Source organism: Aspergillus caelatus (assembly GCF_009193585.1).
Source record: "Aspergillus caelatus strain CBS 763.97 unplaced genomic scaffold BDV27scaffold_344, whole genome shotgun sequence".
Classification (NCBI taxonomy): Eukaryota; Fungi; Ascomycota; class Eurotiomycetes; order Eurotiales; family Aspergillaceae; genus Aspergillus; species Aspergillus caelatus.
Window position 1 is genome coordinate 1 of NW_022475607.1, and position 25,447 is coordinate 25,447.

The 25,447-nt window shown below is 49.8% G+C and overlaps 15 protein-coding genes across 15 annotated transcripts; 7 read left to right on the top strand and 8 right to left on the bottom strand.

Moving 5' to 3' along the window:
• Positions 1-757: 757 nt before the first annotated feature.
• BDV27DRAFT_71075 (esterase/lipase family protein) lies at positions 758-2,436 on the bottom strand. The gene is made up of 3 exons (XM_032077368.1): positions 2,287-2,436; positions 2,034-2,182; positions 758-1,976 (listed from the first exon to the last, which is right to left on the bottom strand). The coding sequence occupies exons 1-3, from the start codon at positions 2,326-2,328 to the stop codon at positions 821-823; spliced, it is 1,347 nt and encodes a 448-aa protein (XP_031921378.1). The 5' UTR covers positions 2,329-2,436; the 3' UTR covers positions 758-820.
• Positions 2,437-3,253: 817 nt separating this feature from the next.
• On the top strand, positions 3,254-4,021 carry BDV27DRAFT_137921 (putative quinol monooxygenase). The gene is made up of 3 exons (XM_032069103.1): positions 3,254-3,460; positions 3,514-3,626; positions 3,685-4,021. Exons 1-3 carry the CDS (start codon positions 3,398-3,400, stop codon positions 3,830-3,832), a joined length of 324 nt encoding a protein of 107 aa, XP_031921379.1. The 5' UTR covers positions 3,254-3,397; the 3' UTR covers positions 3,833-4,021.
• Positions 4,022-4,037: 16 nt separating this feature from the next.
• BDV27DRAFT_137922 (acyl-CoA thioesterase) lies at positions 4,038-5,376 on the bottom strand. Its single transcript, XM_032069104.1, has 2 exons — positions 5,024-5,376; positions 4,038-4,965 (listed from the first exon to the last, which is right to left on the bottom strand). The coding sequence occupies exons 1-2, from the start codon at positions 5,282-5,284 to the stop codon at positions 4,114-4,116; spliced, it is 1,113 nt and encodes a 370-aa protein (XP_031921380.1). The 5' UTR covers positions 5,285-5,376; the 3' UTR covers positions 4,038-4,113.
• Positions 5,377-5,615: 239 nt separating this feature from the next.
• Positions 5,616-6,693, bottom strand: BDV27DRAFT_137924 (mitochondrial 37S ribosomal protein bS6m). The gene is made up of 3 exons (XM_032069105.1): positions 6,564-6,693; positions 6,464-6,495; positions 5,616-6,347 (listed from the first exon to the last, which is right to left on the bottom strand). Exons 1-3 carry the CDS (start codon positions 6,585-6,587, stop codon positions 6,038-6,040), a joined length of 366 nt encoding a protein of 121 aa, XP_031921381.1. The 5' UTR covers positions 6,588-6,693; the 3' UTR covers positions 5,616-6,037.
• An 83-nt stretch (positions 6,694-6,776) lies between these two features.
• On the top strand, positions 6,777-7,948 carry BDV27DRAFT_137925 (glycine decarboxylase subunit H). Its single transcript, XM_032069106.1, has 3 exons — positions 6,777-6,997; positions 7,084-7,146; positions 7,220-7,948. Exons 1-3 carry the CDS (start codon positions 6,856-6,858, stop codon positions 7,534-7,536), a joined length of 522 nt encoding a protein of 173 aa, XP_031921382.1. The 5' UTR covers positions 6,777-6,855; the 3' UTR covers positions 7,537-7,948.
• A 56-nt stretch (positions 7,949-8,004) lies between these two features.
• dscA (ubiquitin-protein ligase dscA) lies at positions 8,005-10,810 on the bottom strand. Its single transcript, XM_032069107.1, has one exon. The coding sequence runs from the start codon at positions 10,482-10,484 to the stop codon at positions 8,079-8,081; it is 2,406 nt and encodes an 801-aa protein (XP_031921383.1). The 5' UTR covers positions 10,485-10,810; the 3' UTR covers positions 8,005-8,078.
• On the top strand, positions 10,726-12,376 carry BDV27DRAFT_71120 (cation efflux family protein family). Its single transcript, XM_032077369.1, has 2 exons — positions 10,726-11,204; positions 11,276-12,376. The coding sequence occupies exons 1-2, from the start codon at positions 10,902-10,904 to the stop codon at positions 12,344-12,346; spliced, it is 1,374 nt and encodes a 457-aa protein (XP_031921384.1). The 5' UTR covers positions 10,726-10,901; the 3' UTR covers positions 12,347-12,376.
• A 347-nt stretch (positions 12,377-12,723) lies between these two features.
• BDV27DRAFT_137929 (putative NADH-ubiquinone oxidoreductase 14 kDa subunit) lies at positions 12,724-13,527 on the bottom strand. Its single transcript, XM_032069108.1, has one exon. The coding sequence runs from the start codon at positions 13,302-13,304 to the stop codon at positions 12,984-12,986; it is 321 nt and encodes a 106-aa protein (XP_031921385.1). The 5' UTR covers positions 13,305-13,527; the 3' UTR covers positions 12,724-12,983.
• A 238-nt stretch (positions 13,528-13,765) lies between these two features.
• BDV27DRAFT_169566 (BOD1/SHG1 domain-containing protein) lies at positions 13,766-16,254 on the top strand (the record flags this gene model as incomplete). Its single annotated transcript, XM_032075073.1, has 2 exons — positions 13,766-14,014; positions 14,063-16,254. 2 exons carry the CDS (start codon positions 13,766-13,768, stop codon positions 15,989-15,991), a joined length of 2,178 nt encoding a protein of 725 aa, XP_031921386.1. The 3' UTR covers positions 15,992-16,254.
• BDV27DRAFT_71126 (eukaryotic translation initiation factor 4E) lies at positions 16,141-17,581 on the bottom strand. Its single transcript, XM_032077370.1, has 3 exons — positions 17,448-17,581; positions 16,593-17,279; positions 16,141-16,528 (listed from the first exon to the last, which is right to left on the bottom strand). The coding sequence occupies exons 2-3, from the start codon at positions 17,068-17,070 to the stop codon at positions 16,290-16,292; spliced, it is 717 nt and encodes a 238-aa protein (XP_031921387.1). The 5' UTR covers positions 17,071-17,279; positions 17,448-17,581; the 3' UTR covers positions 16,141-16,289.
• Positions 17,582-17,595: 14 nt separating this feature from the next.
• BDV27DRAFT_137934 (NOPCHAP1/New4 family protein) lies at positions 17,596-18,993 on the top strand. The gene is made up of 3 exons (XM_032069109.1): positions 17,596-17,737; positions 17,792-18,510; positions 18,572-18,993. The coding sequence occupies exons 2-3, from the start codon at positions 17,980-17,982 to the stop codon at positions 18,779-18,781; spliced, it is 741 nt and encodes a 246-aa protein (XP_031921388.1). The 5' UTR covers positions 17,596-17,737; positions 17,792-17,979; the 3' UTR covers positions 18,782-18,993.
• Positions 18,994-19,025: 32 nt separating this feature from the next.
• BDV27DRAFT_137935 (guanosine diphosphatase) lies at positions 19,026-21,220 on the bottom strand. The gene is made up of 3 exons (XM_032069110.1): positions 20,748-21,220; positions 19,348-20,692; positions 19,026-19,279 (listed from the first exon to the last, which is right to left on the bottom strand). The coding sequence occupies exons 1-3, from the start codon at positions 21,016-21,018 to the stop codon at positions 19,222-19,224; spliced, it is 1,674 nt and encodes a 557-aa protein (XP_031921389.1). The 5' UTR covers positions 21,019-21,220; the 3' UTR covers positions 19,026-19,221.
• A 153-nt stretch (positions 21,221-21,373) lies between these two features.
• On the top strand, positions 21,374-22,545 carry BDV27DRAFT_71158 (putative translation initiation factor IF3). The gene has a single exon (XM_032077371.1). It carries the CDS (start codon positions 21,579-21,581, stop codon positions 22,278-22,280), a length of 702 nt encoding a protein of 233 aa, XP_031921390.1. The 5' UTR covers positions 21,374-21,578; the 3' UTR covers positions 22,281-22,545.
• Positions 22,371-22,742, bottom strand: BDV27DRAFT_71162 (uncharacterized protein). Its single transcript, XM_032077372.1, has one exon. It carries the CDS (start codon positions 22,662-22,664, stop codon positions 22,461-22,463), a length of 204 nt encoding a protein of 67 aa, XP_031921391.1. The 5' UTR covers positions 22,665-22,742; the 3' UTR covers positions 22,371-22,460.
• BDV27DRAFT_71190 (translation elongation factor Tu) lies at positions 22,508-24,753 on the top strand. Its single transcript, XM_032077373.1, has 5 exons — positions 22,508-22,976; positions 23,042-23,070; positions 23,140-23,402; positions 23,464-24,143; positions 24,203-24,753. Exons 1-5 carry the CDS (start codon positions 22,811-22,813, stop codon positions 24,388-24,390), a joined length of 1,326 nt encoding a protein of 441 aa, XP_031921392.1. The 5' UTR covers positions 22,508-22,810; the 3' UTR covers positions 24,391-24,753.
• Positions 24,754-25,447: the final 694 nt, after the last annotated feature.

The window sequence follows — 25,447 nt, forward strand, 5'->3', positions numbered from 1 at the left end:
TGTAATGTTTTGCCAGTCATGTGTGGAAATTCGACTGTTACTTTTCTTTCAATATTCCATGCGACGGTAGCGTTGATTCATACACCGTTTTCTTTGATACTCCCGACCACTTCTGTGTGATGTGTACAGTGGATAAGCCAACTCAGTTTTGTATCTAGAATAGTCACACAATTAAAGTGATTCAAGTTGTTCTTCGAACCTCCTGTTGGCTTTGAACGATTCCATCATTGAAGTTTTGGCATTTCACATGACATGTATCGCCATTTGTACGAGACTGCCAACCCTGCAGTGTAAGAAGAAGGACAAATGTCACCGGCTGAAACTAGCCGTGACACTTGACCGGCAATGAGGGATGGAGGGACCATTGTGGTGTCGCTAATGTGCCTAGGGAAATAGTTCCGTAGCTGCCAGACAAGGACCGGTGGAGTAGGGGATCTATGACCGTTCCTCGATCCCCACAGTTCGATCCCGTGATGGTTTGAGTGGAAAGCCCATGGCGATTTCGGAGACAGTCCGTGGCTAAATTAACAACATGATTTCAACCCCACCTTGTCATTGTAACAACTATTTATCGCACCATTCTTTGACCCCTAGACCACCAAGGTTGCGATCGGTACGGAATAGGGGGTGTAACACCGGAAAAGATGGAACCGTCATAAGCGATATCATGCGTCGGCTGCGCCGACTAGCATAATTAGCTCAAATTTAATCCTGCAGAGGCCGTGCAGGTGGTCTAAACGGTTGTCCTGCGTTCCCGAGAATAGGGCGCGTAAACGAGTTACGCTCGAAATTGGAAAGACTCGACCACCAATCGTAGCCTTTATTCCACAATTACGACATCTTCACCATCCATGAAGCCACTATCATGGTCGGCAGGGGTCCTGGCGCTCTCGGTCCGCGGTAGGTCGCCGTCAATTTCCTCTACAGGCCCCGTCGCGGTCGAATACCATCCCCGGTCGATCGACTCCACCACGATCTTGCACGCTTCATTGACCAATTCATAAAAAGCAGGGTTTTCTTTTGGTAAGAACATGCTAACATGCGCCTTAATTTCGTCTGCTGCCTTATCATTCACAGCTTTGACCCATGCGAGTCCTGCTTTCGGGTCGTACGCAGCATTTTCGTTTTCCACTTCAGGAGGGAGGGTGCAGAACGTGCGGTATTTCGAGCGGATAATTCTTTGACTCAATGATGTCTTGCCTTGGCTCGAGGTCTCTACCAGCGACGTTGCATTCTTGCCCAAGGCTGTAAAGAAATTAGTGCAGCCGATTCCGCGTTCCCTCTGTACCTCGGACAAGAGTGATATGCGGTGGCGAAGATCGGAGGGGCGAGCCAAGCACCCAACAAATGCAAGATGGGATGAGACCCAACCCCATCCGTCGGTCAAGCGTTGGCGTTGAGAATACATTGCAGCCGCTCCTCCCGCAGCCACGGCCCCTGCAGCCCCTGCAAACATAGCATATCGACCCCACCGCTGCCAGGATGGTGTCGCCGCAGCATCTGAAGATGGACTGCCAGCACTAGCCTGCTGTGGAGGTAAAGATTTGTTACTTGTGGCCCCCTGGTTGGCGCTTGCTGCCTTGGTAGATGAGCCGCTGCTGTCCCCAAAACCGAACAGACCTGCTACTTCCGTGATCGCGTTGTACGCAGTCGTGGCATTCTTATACTGTCCTTCTGCACCGTACGAGACAACTCCCGGGGCAATACCCAAAAACGGCGTATCAAATGCAAGCACTCCTTGGATATGAGGAAACATGAACGAGCCAGACTCGAGGATTTGCGAATTGGCGGCCGTTTCCGAGTCTGCGCAAGAGGTTTTGGCAGGAATTGGCTGCTCTGAAGCCAGTAGAAGAAGCGTTTCTCCAGCGACAATACCCCCCATCGAGTGCCCAACTAGGAAGACATGGACTGAAGGATCAACGGTAGGTGAGGCAGTTCGGTTGGCGACTTCCAGGTCTATGACTTGGTTTTGTAACCTGAGTTAAGAGACACTATCAGTGATTTGAGACATCACATTGGATAGCGCGACATACCATTCTCGAAAGTGGCTCACGCATTCTTTCAGATCTCCTCTGGTTTGGTACTTAGGATACACAACTGTAGCGACGGTTATAGCAGGAAGAGCACGACCGACGAGTGCACGTACGTGCTCCGGAAAATTTCCGAAGGTATCGTCATCTCCCTATGACAGATCTATCAGCGTCATGGATTCACTGGTATGACAATGTTGAAACGTGCGGGGTAAAACAATCCAATAAATCAAGAGTATGTAGTGGGGAACCGTACCTTGAAGCCGTGGATAAATACAAGGAGCAATGTCTTTTTCATTTTAGTGGTTCAGAAATAATCCAAAAGGTACATCTTCAGTAAGTAAATTGGAAGTTGGGGATAAAGACAGAAGGTGCATCCGAGAGTCCAGACTCTCTCAATGAAAACCAACCTAAATCGAGATACTCTTACGTCATCTTCACGTGATTGGCCTTTATAATGAGGACAAGCCATCGTCCACTGGCGTAAGAATAAAGGTCAACTGCTGCTGATATCAGATAAAGGACTACCTCAGGGAATTGCATTACACCTACGGCTAACAGAGGATGATCTGTTTACACCTATTGTCCAATTGTTAGATGTAGAGAAGACAAAGACCTTGGCCTCCGCTCTTGAGAAGACCTTATACATCTAGTCTTGGTTTATAAGCCTTTCTTTGCTTTATTCTGTTTGGAGTTAGGCTGGTTATTGAGACGGGATGGAAGATTGACATCATAAAGATGTTAGAAGATAGATACTAAAACATCTTAGATGTACATCAATGCATTGTATCTGGGGATTGCTCGTAAAAGTTGAGCACTCTGTGACCAGTAACTCAGCAGTGTGATCAAGTCGATGTGGAGATTTTTACAATTGGTGTCACTTTTGATGCTCTTTACTAAGCCCAGTCGATGAATATGCTTAATGCATGAGACAGGAAGTACTTGTGTCTTCGTGGCAAATGGAAGGGATATACAACTGGCTTGAAATATATTGAGGCTCGCCAAGCAGATGATGAACGATGTGTGCTCATACGTTCTGACAATATATAGGAGGAAACCATGCATACTTCATGGTCCATATGAATGACCCCTCTTTCAATTTATCATCCTAAGCAGAAGAATAAACCTGTCATGGCCTACAATATGATGTGATACTCCAGGCCAAAGGCAATGTACAGTATACTATATCCTCGGCATCTCCCGTCCCCACATCAATGATTTATGATCACATAGCCGAGACCGGCTCCTTTAAAGGCATACTATCTCCACTACAAGTGACATGGTACAATCTGATATATTCGAACTTGAGATAATACCAAGGCAAACCAATACGAGTAATATTATCAATCGCCTCCACAGTCACAACCATGGCCACCGGCGAATTTTATAACATCGTGAAGCTCGTGCCCAAACCGGGCAAATTCAACGAGGTACGAATAGCTTCTTTGCACTCTAATAAAAACTATACTAACATATACCCAAGCTTCTGGAAGCTTTCAAATTATTCTCGGAGCATGTCCAGGCAAACGAGCCAAAGACGCAAATCTACTGTGCTCTTCGACCGGACAAGAGCGAGGAGTTAGTGTTTATTGAGAAGTAAGCTTTATGTAGATCGGGTCCTGAATGAACAAGTTCACTAACTAGCTTGTTTCAGGTATACCGATCTGGAGAACCTGAAGGCCCATGGGACGTCCCCTGAGTTCAAGAAGTTCTCTAAGGCCATTGGACCTTTGCTCGCACGGGCTCCGGAGATGACGAAAGCTGACTTTGTTGGCGGGTTCGAAGGTAGATCGAAGCTTTAAGCGTTCTTGGAGTCTGCTTGAACGTTTTAGGTTGAATGAGTGTGATAAGTTGTATGGTAGTCATGACGATAGTTGACTGATGAGAACGCTACTGCTTGAGTTGCGTCTTTCGAATGTATACTGGGCTTTCATTTATCCATGTTGGGGCAGCCAAGACCAAAGAGAACTAGTATAATGCAAATACTATCACGAAACACTTTCATAGAAAGATCGTGCTGCATATATATATACAGTGTAATAAGTCTCTGCAGTTGGATACTCTATATTATATACAGGTCGTATCATAGCTTCCCTTCTCGGTCGTATTTTCTGAGTCTCAACAGGCTATCTTGATAACTAGTAGCCACCAGTTTCCCATCCGGGCTCCAGAGCCAGCTCTCATGAATCGCCCGGTTCTCACCAGAGCGAGGTGTCCACCCCTCTTGCACGAACCACTTTTTCGGCAGATCCGTACCATCGTGGCTCGACACTGCATCCCAATCAATCATCCTGAGAGCATCACCCCGCTGATGAAAAATGACCGTGAGGGTCAAGCTAGCCATTGCGGTCCAGTTCTTGTGGCCCAGAGCGCGCGGTATCAACAGCAAAGAGTTTCTGTCGCTCGCATACATATGTGCACATGCGTATAGGTTATCATATTCCCCTGACTGCTCTTTAACTTTCAGTTCTTCCCTGCTGACCGAGACTGTAGAACCTTGAGGCGATCCTTTCAGTGAATACTGATGAAGCTGGCGATACTTCTCAGGATTCTGCTTTACATCCTCGGTAAGGTTGTACCCCTGCATATCGGTCTTGCGCATATCTAACCCGGGGAACTCCCGCTCCGCGACACCCCCCTGTTCCACCACTTCGATCCACCAGTCGGCATCCACACTAGGACTGACAATTTGCTCTTCCACGGGTTTCGCTTGAAGAATGAATTTGAAACGCTTCTGTGCAGAAGGAGGCTGATGCGCAAACGTCTCCGGCCCCTCATCCCGTTTAAACGAGCATAAACACGAGAAGCACACTTTGCCTTCTTGCCGTGCATCTACTGCACGGGTACAGTACATCTTGCCATCTCTCACATGGCGCACTGTGTACACATACGGAACATCTAACCGGCCCGCCAAGATGAACGTGCCAGTCATATCCTGATTAATATCAGCGTGGTTTGCTTCGAGAAAATGCAGGAGTAGCTAGGGGCCCTACGTGGATTACGAAGCCTTTCTCTACTGTCTTTGACGCTGCGTATGCGGACTGCGCATAGACGTGTCCACCGAAGGCCATTTTGCCCTCACCCGGTGGATAGGGGGACGCGAGTGATTGGAAGCGCTCAATCTTTTCAGGCTCATCAGATGGGATGCCGTGCAGGTGGCTGGGGCTATCGAGTTGTTTTAGAGCCATCAGCTCGGCGAATGCTGGCGGGGAGGCCACCAGCTGGGGATCGCCGTCGCTTCTATCGGGTAGCATGGTGGCAACCTGGTAGGAATTGAGGTGTGGGGAATTAAAGCGATGACCTCGAGGGACTGTTCCTCCGTATATCTATAAGCAGGAGAGTGGAATAGGAGATGTGTTACTACTAGTATATGCAAGTCTACAGATTGGCGCAACGCATGACCGCCTTACTACCCGATGCGACTATGGCGAACCTCGGCTGATCGGGTGGAGGTTTCGACTGCCTTCATTGTGAATCTCAACATATATATGGCTTTTGCCAACTCTGTGGGGGATCAAAACTTATCAAGTAGCTACACTGAGAATAAAACGCAAATTTCCAAGTGTAACTCGACATATTTACATCAGAGAGTGATTCGACACAAAAGGAATCGGAAACCACTTCCGCAAAGCACATGTTGCCAACCAAATGACCGGATGCGATGATCATCTAGTGGTAATAAACTAGCATGAAGTCTAATAAGCGAAAGTGAAGTCCTTTCAAACTGGGCTATGATAGCGCTGCTGTTTGATCTAAGTCACGTGTCATGTTGAGCAGCCCATGGAGAATCTGGACAGGTGTAGAATGGCACCTCAAAGTGAAACCCAATTAAGTGATATATATATGTGCGCCTGCGATGCTGGTATGATAGTACAAAAATACAACCCTCAATCCCAATAATACAGTGAACCAGCAATGTCCGAATGTAAATCAACAACCTAGATGAGCTGTACAACGGCTCTTCTTCAATTCATCCATCCAATCCATAATCAAAGAAGCGACATCTTTTAGATAGACTCGGAAATGTTGCGTGCGTTGTTCCACTCAACCTTGCCCTGGACATCTTTGATGTCTTCAAGCTTGTCGCCCAGCTTGACCACCGAAAAGCGAACCATCCGGGGATCGAGACCGAGGGTTCTGCGGACAGCCATCTGTACGGGGCCGGAGGCATCGAAGCGCATGATAAAGTGGTGACCTTCCGTGTATCTGGCCTGGTGCTTTGTGGTGGGCTTGGGGAGTCGGAAGGTGCCCCAGTTGGTGTATCCGCGGACTACGCCGCCGGAGCGCAGGACCTGAATGCCGGCATTACGGGCGATTCTGAAAATGAGTCAGTTATCCTCCTCATCTAAGTAATTTCCTCAAGGATGATTCCATCAGGTCCTGCGTGAGAAGGATGGCGTCTCGAATGGACAAGGAATCGCGGAAGGACATACTCTCGGACCTCGTGGAGACTGCCCGGACGGACCTGTCAAAGGGTTCAATTAGCTTGAATAACACGGGCAATCGTCTGAGGGAATCCAAAGGGCATCATACAACGGCAATCAGCTCGTACAACATGGCCGCAATCGGTGTGGGGGTAGATAGCGTCGGAGAAGAATAACGGGATGGGGACGATGAGATTTTCCCGACTTGCGGCCAACGGATTGTAGAGGCGCTTATCAGCAGTCTTGGCGCGCTTATCAGTCCGGGAACTGTGTAAGCTACTACTTAACCTGCGCAATCTCTCCGCGGACTCCAACTTTCCCTCTTCTTTATCACGACTTTCTTGCCTTCTCACACCTTCACTCGACTCAATTCCTATTCCTTTCACCCGAAACACTTCAAAATGTCTGCCGTCGCCAGATCCGTCCGCCCCTTCGCCTCTCGCGTGCTTTCCCAGAAGCTCCCTCTGGCCGCCGCCTGCAGAGTTTCGCCCGCAGCTGGTTTCCCGCGGGGAAGTGTTAGGAGCTTCTCCCAAAGCCCATTCAGTAAGGACCCTTCCCAATTTCCCTTAGAAGGGCAGTGAGGCATCGTACATTAGTTACAAATACTAATATTTTATGAATTGTTGTAGTGGAACTGAAGAAGTACACCGAGTCTCACGAATGGATTGAGTTGGCCGCTGACGGCAAGACTGGTGAGTTCATAACCGGCGACACCTGGCGCAGTTCAGCCTCAAGGCGCATGTTATACTTACAATGAATGAATAGCCAAGATCGGAATCACAGAGTACGCCGCCCATTCCTTGGGAGACGTTGTGTTCGTTGAGCTTCCGGCGGAAGACCTGGAGGTCCAGGCCGGAGAACCCGTTGGAGCTGTGGAGTCTGTCAAGTCGGCCTCGGACGTTAACTCTCCTGTGTCCGGCAAGGTGATCCAGGGTAACGCAATCCTGGAGGACAAGGCCAAGTTCATCAACGAGAGCCCCGAGGGTGATGCCTGGATTGCTGAGATCGAGGTCACGGACGCCGCAGAGCTTGACAGCCTGCTTGATGCTGAGACCTACAAGGAAAACTATGCTAAGGAGTAAGGGGACATGTTGGATAAGGAGAATGCATATATGCGATGGTATGTCAAAATGAAGCGCTCGGTGATCATGGTTTTTTTCTTCTTTTTTGTGTCGAATTGTTCTGTTTTACCAGGGGGAGCCAATCTATTGCCTCTTTTGATGAAACGTTAGACTCGTGTATAAGCCGTCGACGGCTGGGCCTGTTATTCAACACGACAGACTCGTTGGAAATAATACACATGTTACCAAAATCCTTCCTGGAAGCTTACCGATAATTCGGTAAAAATTAGCTTGGATCTAATGACTACGGCTCAGGGTCATAGCCTGCTGAGGTACATGGCTGCTGCCATTGCTCCTCCCAGTACTAAAGAAGCACTTCTTAGTGGGAGAATGGCTGTGCTCGACGCCGGGTATGTAGGCCCCAGGGCCGCATACGACTATTCTCCTGTGTACGAGTAGTAGCACCCACCCTACATTTCGGTGACGACGTGACAGAAATATATAATATGATTACAGCCTGGCTTTGTGTACACTTTCGCTGGGTATGTCCATCATCACATACGCTATACAGGAGGGATAGATTCTCGGCAAATAGGGCACTGAAGTCGGAGTCGCATCCAGCTCTCCAAGCATGTGCTGTGAAAGATATGTCGACAAGGAGTGACCATATACGCCCGACGGCTAAGGATACTTGTGGCTCCATCTGTCATGCTGCTGCCTCCAGGAGCACCGGGCGCTGCGAGAACGGGCACCTCAATTTCCTGCATGCATATCGCACAGTCGAATATCGCCTTTTTCTTATCCTTCGGACACTGTTTATCATCCTCCTTGGTATCAAAATCCCTTTCGTCTGCCCTCAATGCTCCAATTGGTAAAACTCCGCCGGACTCCAGGTCAGCATCTGGCGCGGCAGCATCTCGTACAATAGGGTGGTAATCATAGGCTGGCGGTGCCCAGCCTCGAGGTACGAAGAAGCGCGGACCTAGAATGTCCTGGCTTGCCAAGATCCAGACCTGTATCCACACCCACCCGGCCATGGCCAGAGCTGTGGTCGTGTCGGGTCGAATAAAGAGTACGTTTCCGGATACAGTCAAGAAATACATGAAAGGGAACAAACGCAGGAAGCTTTGACCAACCACAAAATCCCAGCGCAGAGCCTTGCGGCAGTTGCGCATAGCATTCCGATAAATCTGAGGGGTCCAGAAAGAAAGGTATACGAACCCGAGAGCTCGGGCATAGAGCGCTCCCAGTCGATTGGGCCATAGGAAAGACCAAATGGAAATGATGAGCATGACGAATAGGATAAAATAAAACCGTGCATACATGGCTCCTACATCACTGCGTGTCTCCCGGGCTGTTGGTGTGGTGCTACGATTCGGAGGCGGCTCGTCATCGTCCTCCGGAGGGTCCTGGTCTGGGGTTAGGATGATAGGTGTTGCACCGGTGTCTCTAAGTCGTGTGGTGGCTGGCAATGGTAAATTGGCCGGGCGTGCGGCTGTTGCTGAAGGGTTGGATCGGCGGTCCTGTTCCCGTCGTTCCGGTGCCTGGACCGCCCATATCTCCATCATGAATTTCATTCCGATGTAGCTGACAGAAAGGAAAGTGAGGAATGATGCGGTGGTCAAGAGTAAGAATGAGACTGCTGGATATAGTTCCAGTAACACGAACACGAGCAAAAATGAGTCTCCAAAGGCCATCAATGCAATCGTATAGAAACTGATACGGCTCCTGGTGGAAGGCGTGGAAGCCTCCTTGACTTGTCGCAAAAGCAGGGCAATTTGTGCAACGGAGAAACCGCATATTACGAATATTAGTCGAGCTGAGTATTTCCCGAACTCCTCCAGCTTTGGCCCGGATAGATACAGTCCTTCGGTGGGTGGGTAATCAGGCGCGCCCTTAGTCTCAAGGACGTACCCGCAATCGGGAGAAAATACAACAGCTGACATGACCATAAGTGGAGGAGAGGGAATTGGTGCGCCCATAGGGTATCTGAGCTCCTGCTCAATCTGTTCTATGACTTGCCTGTCCGCAAGGTAGTCATGGACGGCAATCGGATGCTGTTGTAGGTAGACTATGTGCTCACACTTTGGCGCAGGGAACTCCACCTGCTCCGCCCCAACGAGCGAGGACCAGGGGAAAAGTGTAGGAGCCCGATTTTGCTTCTCAGATATTGTATCAGAGAGAGACTTCATGAGAAGCTGGTGCGAAAGGTCGTATGCATCTGATGTAAGTGCCAAATGCGGCAAGGTAAAAATGCCACCAAATTTCTCGCTCGTTGTTGTCAGGATAATGCCCCCCGTTTCAGGAAAATGGATACCGAATAAAGGGAGGTACCATGTATTTCCCCAGAAGTCACCATTTTCCACAGCTAAAGTCGCTCGAATTTCACGAACGTGGCCATTGCGCAGCCGAAGCTCTTCGCCACCTCCCTCACGTAAGTCTAGATAGAAGGATCCTGTATTGCCAGTGACATTATGGCTAAACTCGTGCGTGAAATATTCATTTTCCAGTACGATAGCAGTTGTATTCAATGGGCGATGAGCTCTTTCGAGCTTGCGCCGCACCCAATCTCCGCGCAGTTTACCAGTCGCATTACGGTAGACGGGGAGAAGCAACTCCGTCAGGTTGAGCGCCTGCGATTCATCCGGGTTGTCAAGACCCTTGGGAACCTCTAACCCAGCATTTGAAATAACCGACCGTAGCTGATAGCGCGCCCTATCCTGGACTTCCGAAAGAATCTCCCAAGCGTAACTGTCGTTTTTCCTCACTCCCGGAAAAGGCAACCATCGATCAGCCGGTGGGTTGAAGTCCCCATACTTGGACTCATTCAGCAGATGAAGCGCATCCTTTTCCCTCGCGATCTCCCGCTGACGTTCTCGATCCTGAGAAATCAAAGGGGGATGAGACTGGGAGCTGAGGAGCAGGTAGAAAACGACCAGGAAGAAAAAGAAGGAACCGCGGTGATCCATAGATGCCGAGGAAATGCGGGCATCGGAGTTGGAGTCTCCTCAAATGGAACGGCGTACTTTGTGCTGCATTGCCAGCCCTGGAAGTGGCGCAGTAATGGAGATTAAATATGATGTTGTGGAAGGAGACGCGACCAGGGTTGAGGGCGTAAACAAGGCTATCATGAATGACGACACGGACAAACTGTGAGTCGATGATGCGATGAGTTGGGTCGAGGCCTCAGGCTTCTCCGGCACTAACCTCCCCGCCTTTCCGCCTCCTGATTTATCGATAACTCGGGAAGATCAATCAGCGCGTGACCCTTCCCTATCTCTTGCTCTGCGCCGCGGCTTGCACTATTCTTTCTCCATCCACTGTAACATTCCTCAATTGAACATATCCTTGGTTCGGCGCAGGCGCCATTGGTTTGTCGGGTGCAAATGGCATCAAACCTCCCCATCCCTCTTCCTCCGCGCACCCCTACTCCACCCCCCGATGATCCTCCAAGCGCCTCCCGCCTTGATGCGCAGGACAACGATTCCTTGTCACCATTGGTAGACAGTTTCCCCCCGCAAAGGGGCTCCTTAAATACTGCAGACCCCAATCGCCTGAGTCCTACACGAGCGTCCTTCACTCTCAGCCCTTCCGATAATGTACCCCAGAACAGCCAGGGTGACAATGGCTCAGCTGGACCATTTAATTTTAAGACCACCACCATGGCCAAGAGCCCGGTGGTAAAGTCTGTAAGTCACTTTGTTCTTTCCGGCTGAAATTGCATTGGAATTGATGCTGATTATTGTTCAATCGCATATAGAACATTGGCCAGCGACGTGGACATAAGTATAAGCATAGTAGTATATCACACCAGATATTCCTCGAGCCACCACCTAGGGCCCCATTGGCTCTGCCCAATTCATTGCCGATACCGACTTTCAAGGAGTGTCGCGCGAGTATGTCGAAAGATCAGAAAACACGGTTTTGGTGGAGTGTGTGCCATATGTTTGTCGCTGCATATACTCTCTGGAGTGCGCACGGGTCCCTGGCTATGACGGCTTTGTCCCATCTCATACTGTTTGACTCTCTTGGAGCGTTGCTGTGTGTTTCAGTGGATGTATTGAGCAATTTCGAAGTATGGAAGCGATCCAGCGTTCGGCATCCATTTGGGCTAGAACGGGCAGAAGTGCTCGCTGGTTTCGCAATGTGCGTGCTTCTGCTTTTTATGGGAATGGATCTTATCTCCCATAACTTGCAGCATTTTCTCGAATCATCTGGCCACGAGCCCCACCACTCTCATGCTCATGAGCGCGTGTCTGTAGGCAGTGTAGATGTCACTGCTCTGTTGGCAATCTCATCTACGCTGATCTCTGCAATTGGGCTGAAGAACCATGGACGGATTGGTAAGGCGATGCGATTCGGATACATTGAATCGTTGCCTTCAGTGCTCAGCAACCCGTCTCACTTCCTTACGCTTTCTTGCTCCACACTTCTCCTGCTACTCCCCCTGGTATCTGTGCGTCTCTACAACTGGCTTGACGTTCTCTTGTCCAGCACGATATCTATCTCTATGTGCGTCATCGGCGTGCGCTTGGTCAAGACACTTGGTTCTATGCTTCTCATGTCATATTCTGGCCCGGGAGTAAAGGACGTCATTCGGGATATTGAAGCCGACCCGTGCGTGTTTGGCGTCGATGACGCCAGGTTCTGGCAAGTCCATTACGGACTATGCATGGCAAATTTAAAGCTGCGTGTCTCAGGCTCAGAAGAAAATCTCATTCGACTTCGAGAGCGGATCTCCAGCTTAATCAGAAACCGATTAGGCGGTGGGTATGGGTCTGGAGGTCAGAGATGGGAAGTGTCCTTGCAATTTACGATAGAGAAGTCATGATTGCACGATACGGCCATGATGACGGAACTTTTTTCTTGAAACGTTATGTTCAGCTGTACATTAATGTAACACGTATATGCATTGCTCACTGTGTGGAAATTTGAACGCCATATCTTTGAGCGTTTTTGACCGCTCATTCTGGGTTAATTGGAAATCATTCAAACCAACAACCTTGTCGGAGACTGCTAGATGATTAAAGATGTCACTGAGAAATTGAGATTTTTTTCTTCACTGTATATGAATTGTAGATGCTTGACACCTTAATCCACAACGTTTATGGGGAGCTTAGCCCGTACAATAACAGGGAAATAGAAACCCTGACCACGGATGACATCTCCAATGATGACGGGAGTTACGACATCAATATACAGATACAATCAAAAAGCAAACGGAAATCTGCCATTGTAATGCGAACGGTGGAATAAAACAATTGAAAATAAACACATAATCTAGGTCTTGCTCATAGGCACTAAAGCCTTCATGCCTTCCCCTCTTTTCGATAACAGGAGCCCGAGCATAACCGTTCAAATTTTGATACAAGAACGACTGGACCGTTGGCCAATCAAGTCGACTAACACAGCCATCGTCTCCTAAACCTGTCCTTCAACCACCTTCTCCAGAACTCATGATATCACATTCACGACGTCGCGGCAAGAGTGCCGGCCTCCTCAACCTTGCTCAATGTGCCCTGGTCACGTCTCCGACGCTTTTCGATAATAGCCTCACGGCGCTGCGCAAGGATCTTGAGCTGTCTGTCCTCAACACCCTGGAGCCAGTATCCGAAGCTGCTACCGACACCGGCGAAGAGAGGGTACACCCAGAGAGATTCCTTGGCGAGAATGGGACGCATTTCGATACCGAGCTGCCAGAGACGGACGGCGATGCCTGGATGTACCGTTAGTGGGAGATCCGATAGCCCAATTCGGGACGGTGACATGGTCCCAATTGGAATTATCATGGGGTAAATATGCAGTGCATACCGAAGCCGCCCCAGAAGAGGACTTTGTGGACCATGATGATGGAGGGTGCGGAGTGCGCGGAACGGGAAAGGAGAACGTCGGAATAAGGGTTGATAAATAAGGTATTGGATCCGGGTCCGCTTCAATGGAGAATCAAGCGGTCACTGCGTAATCTGAGCTCCGAACCGGCGCTTTGGTGAGCTTGTTGCGGGCGGAGATGAGGTTGATTCTCATGTTCTCCCACTCCCGTCGAATCACGGGGCCGCAGTTCCCAATCTCGTCACGGAAGAATGGTTCCTCCGATCACAGGGTCGCCGGCCAACAACTCGCGATTCTGAGATGCGGGCCGCGCGACATAGATCTGCGCTTCCTTTTTGGCCTGCCTTGGAGGAACGCCAGTAAACCCTTGAAGTGGGGTAAGTTGAAAGTTTTTTATTACATTTTGTTCTGGCTTCTCGGCATGGCTGGCCCAGAGGAGATGCCAGATGTTCCAGCTGCTGAGGTTAAAAGGCCGGCGGTGGATATTGAGAGCTTGCAACGGAAGAAGTTCAAAACCGAAGAGTTACCGTTGTCCCCCACGCAGCATAGGACTATTGAGGACCTCCTCCACGCATTCAAGAAAAGGGGCGGCTTCGACACTACGCGAAAGAAACTATGGACGGAATTTGATGAAGGAGTACGTTTAGTAGTTAATTCATTTTACATTCTGGTTCTCAGTCGCACAATATTGTTCCCTTGCTAATGCGCTCACATGTAGGAAGGGAGGGTAGAGTTTACCAATCTATTAGTCGAATTAGCGGAATCCGAGATCACTCGCGAACCAGAATTACTTTCTCGTGAACGCGGAAAAGCTGCGACGTTGATCGAAGGAGCTGTGGATCGTAGCGACATTTATAAAACCGTCGAGGCGTCGCTCGATGCGCTGGCTTCGAAGCACCTTCCCGCTATCCTAGAGTCAATCCGAGAGATTCGCCGCCAGGAGATCGGCGAGGAAGCTGCCGCTCGCGAAGAGCAGGCTGGGAATAAGACAGACGAAGACTACGCCGCACATGTTAAAGCTAAGCGGGAGGAGCGCGAGAAGGTGTGGCAAGAGACTTTGCGCAAACAGAAAGAAGCCGAAGAAGAGGAAGCGCGACGAAAAGCGGAAGAGAAGCGCAAGCAACGTGAGCTAGATCGGCAAAAGGAGGAGGAAGAAAGGGCAAGAAGAAGGGAGCGTGAGGAACAGCGTCGCGCAGAACAGCGAGCACAAGATGAGCAAAGGGAAAAGGAGCGGCAGGAGCGATATGAACGAAGACGACGGGAAGAACGTGAAAAATATCGTGATTGGCGTGACCGCAGTCGCACGAGAGATAGAGACTCGGAAAGGGACCGTGATAGGGACCGCGATCGCTATCGTCGTGACCGCTCGCTAGGCCACCGCTCTGATCGTGGGTTGTCTCCCCGTTTACGCGATTCACGACGGGATACGTCTGCAACACCAAAGGAACCCACGCCGGCACCTCCACCTCCGCCCCCGCCTCCTGTGGATGAGAAGTCATTGGAGGAAGCGGCTTTGCAGCTTCTCCTGAAAGAGGGCGAAGAACTTGCGGCTAAAGCGCGACAAAAACCCGAATTTGACTTCGAAGAAGCAGAAGCAATTGAAAATGGCCTTAAACCGCCACCGACCAAGCCGAAAGGTACCTCGGAATCGAAATTCGCTAATACGCCAACCAAGTCCAGGAGCCCAGCCGTGGACACCGACCAGAGCCGGCGCCGCGGTTCGACTGTAGATGAGCGCAATCGCACTCGGAGACGGGATGGCAGTCGCAGTCGTTCAAGGAGAAGGTATACGTCTCGATTTGACGAGGACCGCCGGAGCTCACGAGACATGTCCGCGCGACCGCGCGACCGCGCTCCTGATGATAGGCTTGCTATTCGTGATTTCCGGGAAGACCGGTATGGTGATCGAAGTTATCGGCCTAATCGTCGGAGTAGGAGTAGATCGACCACCCGTGGACAGGACCGGGATCGGGATCGGGACCGCAATCTAGACCGAACTCGTTCTAGACCTCGATATCGGGAGAGAAGCACAGAGCGTGACAGAGAGCGAGATCATGACTATCGCCGGGACCGCAGTCGCGACCGGGATAGGGAGAGAAGAGATAGGGACCGAGATCAGGACAGGGACCGGGAGAGAGACCGGGAGAGGGACAGAGATAAAGAGCGAGACCGCGACCGTGATGGTGACCGCGATGACTATCGACGACGGCGCTATTCTCGGTCCCGATCGCGCGCTAGATACCGATCGCGCTCTCGCTCTCGTCAGAGGCACCGGGAGCGCGAGCAAGACCGTGACCGTGGTCGAGAGCGGGATACAGAACGCGACAGTAAACGTGAGCGAGATAAATCTGGCTCCCGCGTGTCCGCCTCGCGGAGACGGTCTCGCTCACGCCGGCGATCTCCGAGCGTTCTTGATATCGACCGTTATGTACCCCCAACTAGCAATCGAAGTCGTTCCCCTCGTCGGCGTGTCCGATCTCCAGAGCGCTCGGAGCGTGACGAGCGGCCGCGCTTTGTTGAGATTGATCGATATATACCCGGTGGAGAGCGAGACCGTGATCGTGAGAAAGACACAGATCGAAGTCGTGAACCTGATGATCGGGGAGCTCGAAGGAAAAGTCCTAATCGAAGGAGCCGAAGTCGGTAGATCTGCAGCATGTTAATAATATCAACGAACCATGTACACTACTTTAGATTCAAACCGAAACATGTATCACAACAGAAGAACGGAAGGCAATAATGATAATCATCTAATGAACCTGTTATGGGCAAAACCAAGATAATCTAGACGCTCGAAAATGAAGCTTAGCGGTTCAGGGCTTGGACTGATCTTAAGCAGCGCTATGCCAGTAGCGCTTGAATAAAGATGTCCTTGAAACCAGACAGGAGCGAGCAAGAATATCAACTATTCTAGTCTAACACAGCATAATCAAGAAAGGAAACCCTCAATCCTTGGAGGCTGCTCGCTCAACAGCTTCTTGATATCCTTCGTTCTCATCATGACGTTTATAGAAATACGCATTGGACCCCGTCCCAGTGGGTCGTAGTTCCGGGGACAATCGGTCGAGGATAGTTCTTTCCAATGCTTTGATGGAACATTCATTGGAGCCAAGCTTGTTCCAAACCGAGATCAGATGAGTGTTAAAACGGACTGAGGTTGAAACTCCAAGGACATGGTCATGTTCTATATATAGGTAAGTTAGCTATTAATGTCTCGGGAGACCCGGAAAGGTAGGGAAGAAACGAACCCTGCTCAAGGACAGCCTGAAACTCATTTGCCATGCAGAGAATCGCAATCTCATGGAAGAACTCCTGGGCTTTGCCTTTCGGCACACGGAATCTCCAACATCCCCCCTTCAGGTTCTCTGGATCTTCCCAGACGGGACGCACACCCTTGCGGAAGATATGCACCGTATCTCTAAGCCGGATCTTCTCCCATGGGTAGTTGTTGTAAACCCGGTAGAAGGTCGCAATGTCGGCGACGTCTTCATGAAGGACGTACAGTCTGTTATCGTAGTCGGTGGAGTCAGAGTGCTTATCGTACCAGACTGTCCAGTGATACTGGAAAGGCAGAGGACGGAGCTTCCCGAAGATGTTCTGATGCAGGGACTTTCGTGTTGGGGCAATGATTTGTGCCGATTGTCGCCTGTCGATGCCATTGTCTTTTGGGTTATTCTTCTCGGACAGAGGGCTTTTGTCATTGACATGGACTCTTGGGAGGGCCATAATGGACTGTAGGTAAAAGCAGAATTGTGTGAGTTTGGGGGAGAGCTACACCTCCTTAAGATGAGGATAGGAGGTAGGTGCAAGAACTCATGCCAGATTCTTGGAGTACCAGGTAGTCAAAGGATGCCTCTTGCGACTTACAGTCCCTGCAGTGTTGTGAGAGTTCACTTTTCTCTCAGTGATTCGAGTTAGATGAATCTCTCAATCGCCTATTCCTTAAGTAAGCTATAGTACACATGTGAAATATATGTATGAATATGAATAGGTAAGAGGTGTAGGGCTGGACATGAATAGATGCGGGATATAGTTCAGGATCATGGATAGTGATCCAACCATCGAAAGTCTCACGATTGAAAATTGTACGTGTACATTCTTACCTTAGATGATGAATTCTTGTAAAAACGACCGATATTTCAGGGATCAGGAGACAGGTTGCCAGAGACATCTGCAGGAGCCAAGCCTAATGGTAAAATAATATAATATAAATCACCAGGCACGGACCGGGCAACGAAGGCAAAACCCATCGAGCGGGGTGTGAAACAGAGTAAAAGTAACAAAAGGAGAGAAAGAGAATAAGATCTTGAATGCAAGACGCAAATCGAGATCACATTATGGCCCCCATTGGCTCCCTCCGTCCAAAAATATCCCTGTCATGCTTTTCTTCAATGTCAGTGACAATCCGGCATGATGGACGATGTTTGGTTCTTACTATATTTTCCAGATTATCCTTAATCAACTAACCTCCGTCTTCAAACAACCCCCTAAATCCACACTTCGCACCAATTGATATTGCCCACCCTCCCCCTGGAAAATCTAGTTGATTCCTTCGAGCCGCCCCCCACATCCTGCGCGAAACGCTGTGAGGTGCAAAGGAGGGGAAAAGTTACTCTTCATTGGCAGGGCGCAATCATGGCTGATAGTGATCGGAAGCGCCCGCAGTCCGACGATCCCCAACCGCAACCTGCATGCGATGCCATTTCTCCCTCTAAACGGTCAAGTAGCCATTCCAATCAGAATGATAACGTTGGTGACGAGAGTGACGAGCGGCGCGTATTCTCGCTAGCCCTGCGCGACAATGTCCAAAAGGCACACGCACCTCCGGACAAAAATGATAGCGACAGTGACGATGACGATTACACCTCATCCTCCGGGAGTGATAGTGACGAAGACGACGAGATTGACGATGAGGAAGACGACCAAGATCGTGATGTAAAAAGTGACAATGGCTCTGATCATTCTTTACCGCGCATACCTGCTCTACAAAAACCTCAAATACATCGTATCGAGAAAAACCCTGATCTCCTCTCCCGACTGTCTGCGTTTCTTCCGCAAATGAAAAGCGCCAATGATAAACTACAGCAAGAGATAGAGGCTGGGAGGGGGAAGGACCTGAGGTTGGACGAGGTGGATGATCAAACTGATGGCCAATATATTGAAATGGTAGGCAAATCTTTTCATATTGGTTCTTATTTACTTGTGCTGATCGACGATACTTCTACAGAACCTGGGCCTAGGCGTCCTGGAAGAGAAACGCCCGGCCGACGGCGTCGTCCCTAGTGCAAAGAGCGAAGGTTCGGACGAAGGCCCTGCAGACAGCCACGCAAAATCACACCCGAATGCGCCATCCGAGTCGAACGTATTGGAGACGTTGATGGGAAACCAAGATGCTACATCGTCGAAAAAGCCAACCATTGAGGAAATGAACGAATAAAAAACAGTAAACGTGGGATTGGGTTGCATGGACGGCGCTTACGGATGTGATATGTTTTCACCTACATATTGGATGGGCTTTTTGTGCGTGTTCAACTTATTGTATGATATATTCTCTGCTTGGCCTTTGGTGAGTCCTCGACGTGGGATCTAAAAGTTTTTTGTTATGTCGTCACTAGAAGAATAGACTAGAGTAATTGTATGGCTTGCTCGAAAGATTATATTAGCATATGTATTCTAGTAGCATCCAGGACATCAATTGCATTTCCATATTCTTTTGCTATACCATACAGGGAATTGGGCAACGTCTAATAGCGACAGTAACAATATAATCGACATGACAAAATTCTAGTCATATTTGCATGAGAAGAAAACAGATGTACACATGCCATCTGATGCGGTAAAAATCAATGCATCATCATACCGCCATATCCATCATACTTAGAAGACTTCCTTCACGCGGCAAGTCCATCCCGATTCCTGACTCAGAAGAGGCAAGCTGTGATAAAACATTAGTACAAGTTCAAACGTAATAAAGTGAAGAAAAGATTTTAACGGGTTATTTACCTTGCGCCTAGACACCATCCAAGTTCGTTGTTCTTAATCTTCTTGGCAATCTTAACTTCTCGGGACAACGGCATCTCGTAGCCAGAGTGTAGCAGTGCAAGCATGAAGTTCAAATCCAAGCACCACTCAGGGCGGTCGCGTAGCTCGGCCATGGCTTCTCCCATGCCTTCGAAAATCTTCCATGACGATTCGCCGGCGCAGACAGTGGATGTGAGCTGGTGCAACTCCTCCAAAGTGAAAGAGTCAGGCATGCCCAGGGGCTTGGTGCGGTCAAAAAAGTAGGAGAAGATATAAACATCTTCCCTGGAAAATGTCTTCTCAAGCGAGGGCTGATGAACACCATTGAAGGAGCAAGGAGCAAGTTTGCAATCGGCGTCCTTCTTGAGAATCTTCTCCGCGAAGCCGCGGCACAGGGCAGGCGAAGAAGACCCATCCTGCGGGCCGACCATCTTGACAGTCACTTTTGATCCAAGTGGGTGCTCCTTGTCAAATTTCACCTCCACATCGCGCTCCATACCAGGTGCAATACAGGGATTAGAGATGGGCTGATTCAACCAAGCCATATCGTTTCCACTAGAGGCCATTTTACCCTCGACGACAGCTTTGTGAATGGCTTCACGTGCAGCCATGAGACCGTATCCAAGGTGAGAGTGCTGGTACAGCTCGAAGCCCCGTCCACCAAACTGGAGCTCATACTTGTGATCGCCATCAGCTAAGCGTTCCGGCATACCACCCGACTTGCTCTTTTCGAATGTGGGCTGGAAGACAATCTGAGTAGAACCACCGCCTAGGTCAAAGATTGCAGCTGTCGGCGTTTCGTCTGGACCGCCAATCTTTCCGAGAAGATAGTTTGTTGTGATCCATGCGTAAACTCCCTCGTCGGATCCATCCATGATCTCGACGCCTCCCTTCTCACGGGAGACGACGGGGAAGGGATAGACAGTCTCCAGGCGAGTCCTTACGGCTTCCAGGATGTTCTGGCTCATCTCTGGCCCAAGCATTCGCAAACCGGCGGTGGCCTTCACAGCGACGGGAGAGCAAGATTTATACTCTTCGGGAACAGTCCTCATTGCAACCTGCATGAGAGGGTCAAGACTCTTGGCTGCTCCTTCGGCATCTTCCTTATAGGAGCTCAATCCGGAGCCACCCTTCTTCTTCTCGGTCTGCTCAAATTCTTCATGTTCAAGTTCGGGAGTAGGGCCGCAGTTGTTGAAGCGGTAGACGTGGATTCGAGAACCTTGACTACCGGCATCGATCATTAGTGCATACTGAATCAACGGCTTCGAGGGATCGTATGGCTTGGTGCATTTATCCGTTAGAGGAGTGGCACCAGTGGGGGATTTCTCTGTATGGCCTATTAGTGGACACAAATAGTCGATGAACATTTGTATGCAACATACCGCGGCCAAAGCCTGTTACTGCTGGCTTCGATGGTGAGAGCCAAAGGATCATCAAAAACAAAGCGCCCACGATGGCGCCGGTCTTCAGGTACCGGGACCTCTGGCTTTGTGCCATTATGTCGGTTGACGGACTTTGACAAGTGTCCGGTGAGTTGCTTGGTGTGTTCGCGGGTTGGGACGCCCGCGAATTCGAGCGTTTACTGACTCTAGAGCCTGGCTTTTGGAAAGATGGCGTGCGGTGGATATGTCGACCGTCAACTCCAGTCGACATACAAAAATTAAGACCGAGGACGAGCGAGTGGCGTTTCGTTCCGGGGAAACGCTGTTATAGTTTCGACCGAGTTGGAAAAGAAAGATAGGTTAACGGTCGAAATGAAGAGAAACCATAGATCCTCCAGGAGCCTCCGGACCAGCCCAAAAAGGATCGTGGATGGTAAAGCAAAACAGGCGAAAAGAGGGTTGATAGATGTCAGGAGAGGAAAAGGGTGCAACCAAAAGGAGATAAATTACAGGCGGCCGGTTCCAGGGTCTCGATCCCGTCCCCGTGAGTGTGTGGCGCACGTGTGGCTGGTTCGCCGCCGAATGCGTCGGTTGGATGACGGGACGTACTACTACTGTGTACATACCTGGGCTTCATCATACATTCCAAACTATATCTCTTTTGAGAGCACCCCGCTCAATCTTTTCACGACCAATTAGGCCTATCTGGCGCTGTGATCAGTCGATTCGAAAGCGATTTCATTTTTATTTATTTATTTTTGAATACTCACAGCTTCCGAACCCTCAATTGTGAGCTTCCTTCTAGTCCTCCACGCTGGACTGCAACACAAGATGAAGCATATACGTGGGTTCATCTCAACAACCCAAGCATTGCGCCGTATCTTTCTCGCACCTATTGAAACCCCTAGACCCCAATTTCTCCGTCCCGCTTTCCTTCCAACCTTCACGCAATCCCGCCTTCTTTCCATCCGCCGCAAGCCTCAACAGCAAGATGCTCAGCTCCAGGCAAGGGCAAGGCAGGTGAAAGATGAAGAAATCCGATCGGAATATATCCAACTAGTGAATGAAGATGGTAAACTGGATTCACCAGTAAGGCTTCATGATGCTTTGCTGAAGATAGAGCGCCCGGACAACTTCATATTACAAGTCTCCCCTGGCTTTCGCGGCCGGGCACCCGTTTGCAAGGTCGTGAATCGACTTGAAATGCGGGAACAAGAACGTGCGAAAGCAAAGGCTGCGCACGTCAACAAGAATTCGATTAAGCAGATCGAGCTGAACTGGGCTATCGACGCCCATGATCTCTCCCACCGCCTGAAGCAATTGACAAGCTTCCTCGACAAGGGCAGGAAGGTTGAGGTTATATTGACTAAAAAGAGAGGCAAGAGGTCACCCACTGTGGAGGAAGTCAAGCATGTGATGGATAGTGTGTTGCAGGCTACTAAGGATGCCAATGCCATGCAAGTGAAACCGATGGAGGGAGAACCTGGCAAACATGTGGTACTTGTTGTGAAGAGAAAGGATTTGGGTCAATGATGTCCTTATGTGACCTTTGTTTGGTATATATTATGTATACAACGTGGCAGAGCACTCTGTAGATCTAATGGATGTTCTCTCCGGAGCAGTTCCCGGTGCCACGATGCTGTATTACATTGACCTCAACATCAATTCTGTGGGCGAATAAACTAGACCCAGTATCTGTTACCAGTCATGGTTCTAGAACAGATACTCGAGAGTATAATATACCCAGAACCAGTAAGCAGCACAAGTATAGTTGTTCTGCTGGACAACCACAAATATAAGGTAGTAGGACTCTTGGCGACGCTTACTCCGGACAGGTACCGATAGCTTCCCACCCAAGTTGACGTTCCATGATACTCCGTATTTGGATGGGGACAGCCTCCGCAATTCGGCGTTCATGATTGGTCAATGGATGACTAAGCGACTCCCTAAATTTTTCGGGAGACTGGAGATCTTCTCGACCCTCAGACCAGCTCCGTTTCTTCCATTCCATCGCGTTTCCTTTGGTTCAACTTCGTTTGTCATTACACTGCAGGGCAGTCAACATGTCTAGCATCTCCAGAACCGCCAACCTCCTCTTCCGCGCCAGCAGGGCCTCCCTGCTGCGCCCTCGCGCTGTCAACCCTGTTCAGCATGTTTTGGGTAAAGACAGACTGGCTGCCCGTGGTATGGCAACTGCCTTCGAGCGCTCCAAGCCTCACGTCAACATCGGTATGGATTGTCCTATTACAAAATGCTGTGCTCTCATCAGTGCTATTGCTAACGGTAACGTACAGGTACCATTGGTCACGTAGATCACGGCAAGGTAAGCGCGAGACTGGATTTATTGACTTTTTCCCCGAAGTAGCCCGGACTCTAACACGTTGCTGTTTAGACCACCTTGACTGCCGCTATCACCAAGCACCAGGCTTCTAAGGGCCTCGCTCAGTTCCTTGAGTATGGTGCCATTGATAAGGCCCCCGAGGAGCGTAAGCGTGGTATCACCATCTCGACTGCCCACATTGAGTTCTCCACCGACAACAGGCACTATGCCCACGTCGACTGCCCTGGTCACGCCGATTACATCAAGAATATGATCACTGGTGCTGCTAACATGGACGGTGCTATTGTTGTCGTTGCTGCTTCGGATGGTCAGATGTATGTTAAGCCCTTTGCCACTGAATAGTCCAGGATTTCGCGCTTACGCGTACTATAACAGGCCCCAGACCCGTGAGCACTTGCTGCTCGCCCGTCAGGTTGGTGTCCAGAAGATTGTCGTTTTCGTCAACAAGATTGATGCTGTTGAGGACCCTGAGATGTTGGAGCTTGTGGAGTTGGAAATGCGCGAGCTTCTCAGCAGCTACGGCTTCGAGGGTGAAGAGACTCCCATCATTTTCGGCTCTGCTCTGTGCGCTTTGGAGGACCGTCGCCCCGATATTGGTACCGAGCGTATTGACCAGCTCATGGAGGCTGTCGACACCTGGATCCCTACCCCTCAGCGTGATCTTGACAAGCCTTTCCTCATGTCTGTTGAGGAAGTCTTCTCTATTGCCGGTCGTGGTACTGTTGCCTCCGGCCGTGTCGAGCGTGGTATCCTGAAGAAGGATAGCGAAGTCGAGATCATCGGAGGTAGCTTTGATGCCACCAAGACCAAGGTCACCGACATTGAGACCTTCAAGAAGTCTTGTGACGAGTCCCGCGCTGGTGACAACTCTGGTTTGCTTCTCCGTGGTATCCGTCGCGAGGACGTCAGGCGTGGTATGATCATTGCTGCTCCTGGCAGCACCAAGGCCCATGACAAGTTCTTGGTGTCCATGTACGTTTTGACTGAGGCTGAGGGTGGCCGTCGCACTGGCTTCGGCTCCAACTACCGCCCCCAGGTGTTCGTTCGCACTGCTGGTAAGTCAAGCCTTTTGCTCACTTGACGGTGTTGAATAGGTTCTAACTGTGTATTCTAGATGAGGCTGCTGACCTCAGCTTCCCCGACGGTGATGAGTCTCGCAGAGTGAATCCCGGTGACAACGTCGAGATGGTCCTCAAGACTCACCACCCCATTGCTGCTGAGGCTGGTCAGCGCTTCAACATCCGTGAGGGTGGCCGTACTGTTGCCACTGGTCTCGTCACCCGTGTCATGGACGGAAAATAAATGCCAGCTCGTTTACGGTGACTGATGAATTGGCGGCCTTTGTACTATGAAAAATTTATGTCCGGATTTGTTTTTCTTGCAGCGCGGGAATCAGCGAAGGGATCCGGGAAACGTTGATACCGGAGTTCGTGAGTCATGCCATGTACCTGTATTGTATTTAACCATGTAGACTTTTTATTTTTCTCTTATTCTCTACAATTCTCCCCTCATCTATATCTAGGTATGTCGTTGAATATGGATCCGATGATTAATATAATGTACAAAACTCAGTCCACGTACCGACTTCACACGGGTAAATTGTAGAACACCTTAGCTATTATAACTCTGGTCAGGCTAGTGGCCATATATAGTCGGGGGTGTATTACTATCTCTCCAAACCCAATCCTGCGGCCACTTGTGCCCTACTCTAGAGTAGCTTGCGTAGACCTTGTGCCGGCGCTTTACAGGCGAATCTGATTGTCTACTAACTCTTGCTTTGAGACATGAGGACAGCTGTATAGCGCCCTATTACCTAGCTCACAGGGAGTTGTACGAGACAAATAGTCCCTATGGCGGACGGACAATAACCCAATTGGAAGAATATTAGCAACCCACTATCCTGACGTATCATGCAGCCAAACGTAGCATATGCCACTTGTTGCAACTCTTGAGTTTGAAAGCCATCTATACGTTCCAGGGGTTGTTGGGCAAACTCTGGTGGCATATGTGGCCCGACCTCAATAGTAGCGGTCTTAATGTAGACTGAGGTCGGGAATATGTTCTAAGATTAACATATAGCAAGGGTGTGTTGAGGTGGCTAGAAAGTGCATTGTACCCTTTTTTTGGTTTATTTTATTTTAATTTTAACTTTTTTTTTTTTTTTTTTTCCCAGCTCTCCTTAATCGATGTGTACTCCGTAAATAGGAGTGGGCCGTTGTTTTGGGTACTCCGTATGCAGAGGGGACTGTCGTGTGTTCCACATGATAGATGGATCGATCGTCACTAAACCAGAAGCAGCAGCGCCTAGGCACGCGGTGGATTCGGTGGTGTGGCCTGGCCGCTCAGGCGTCAAGGGTAC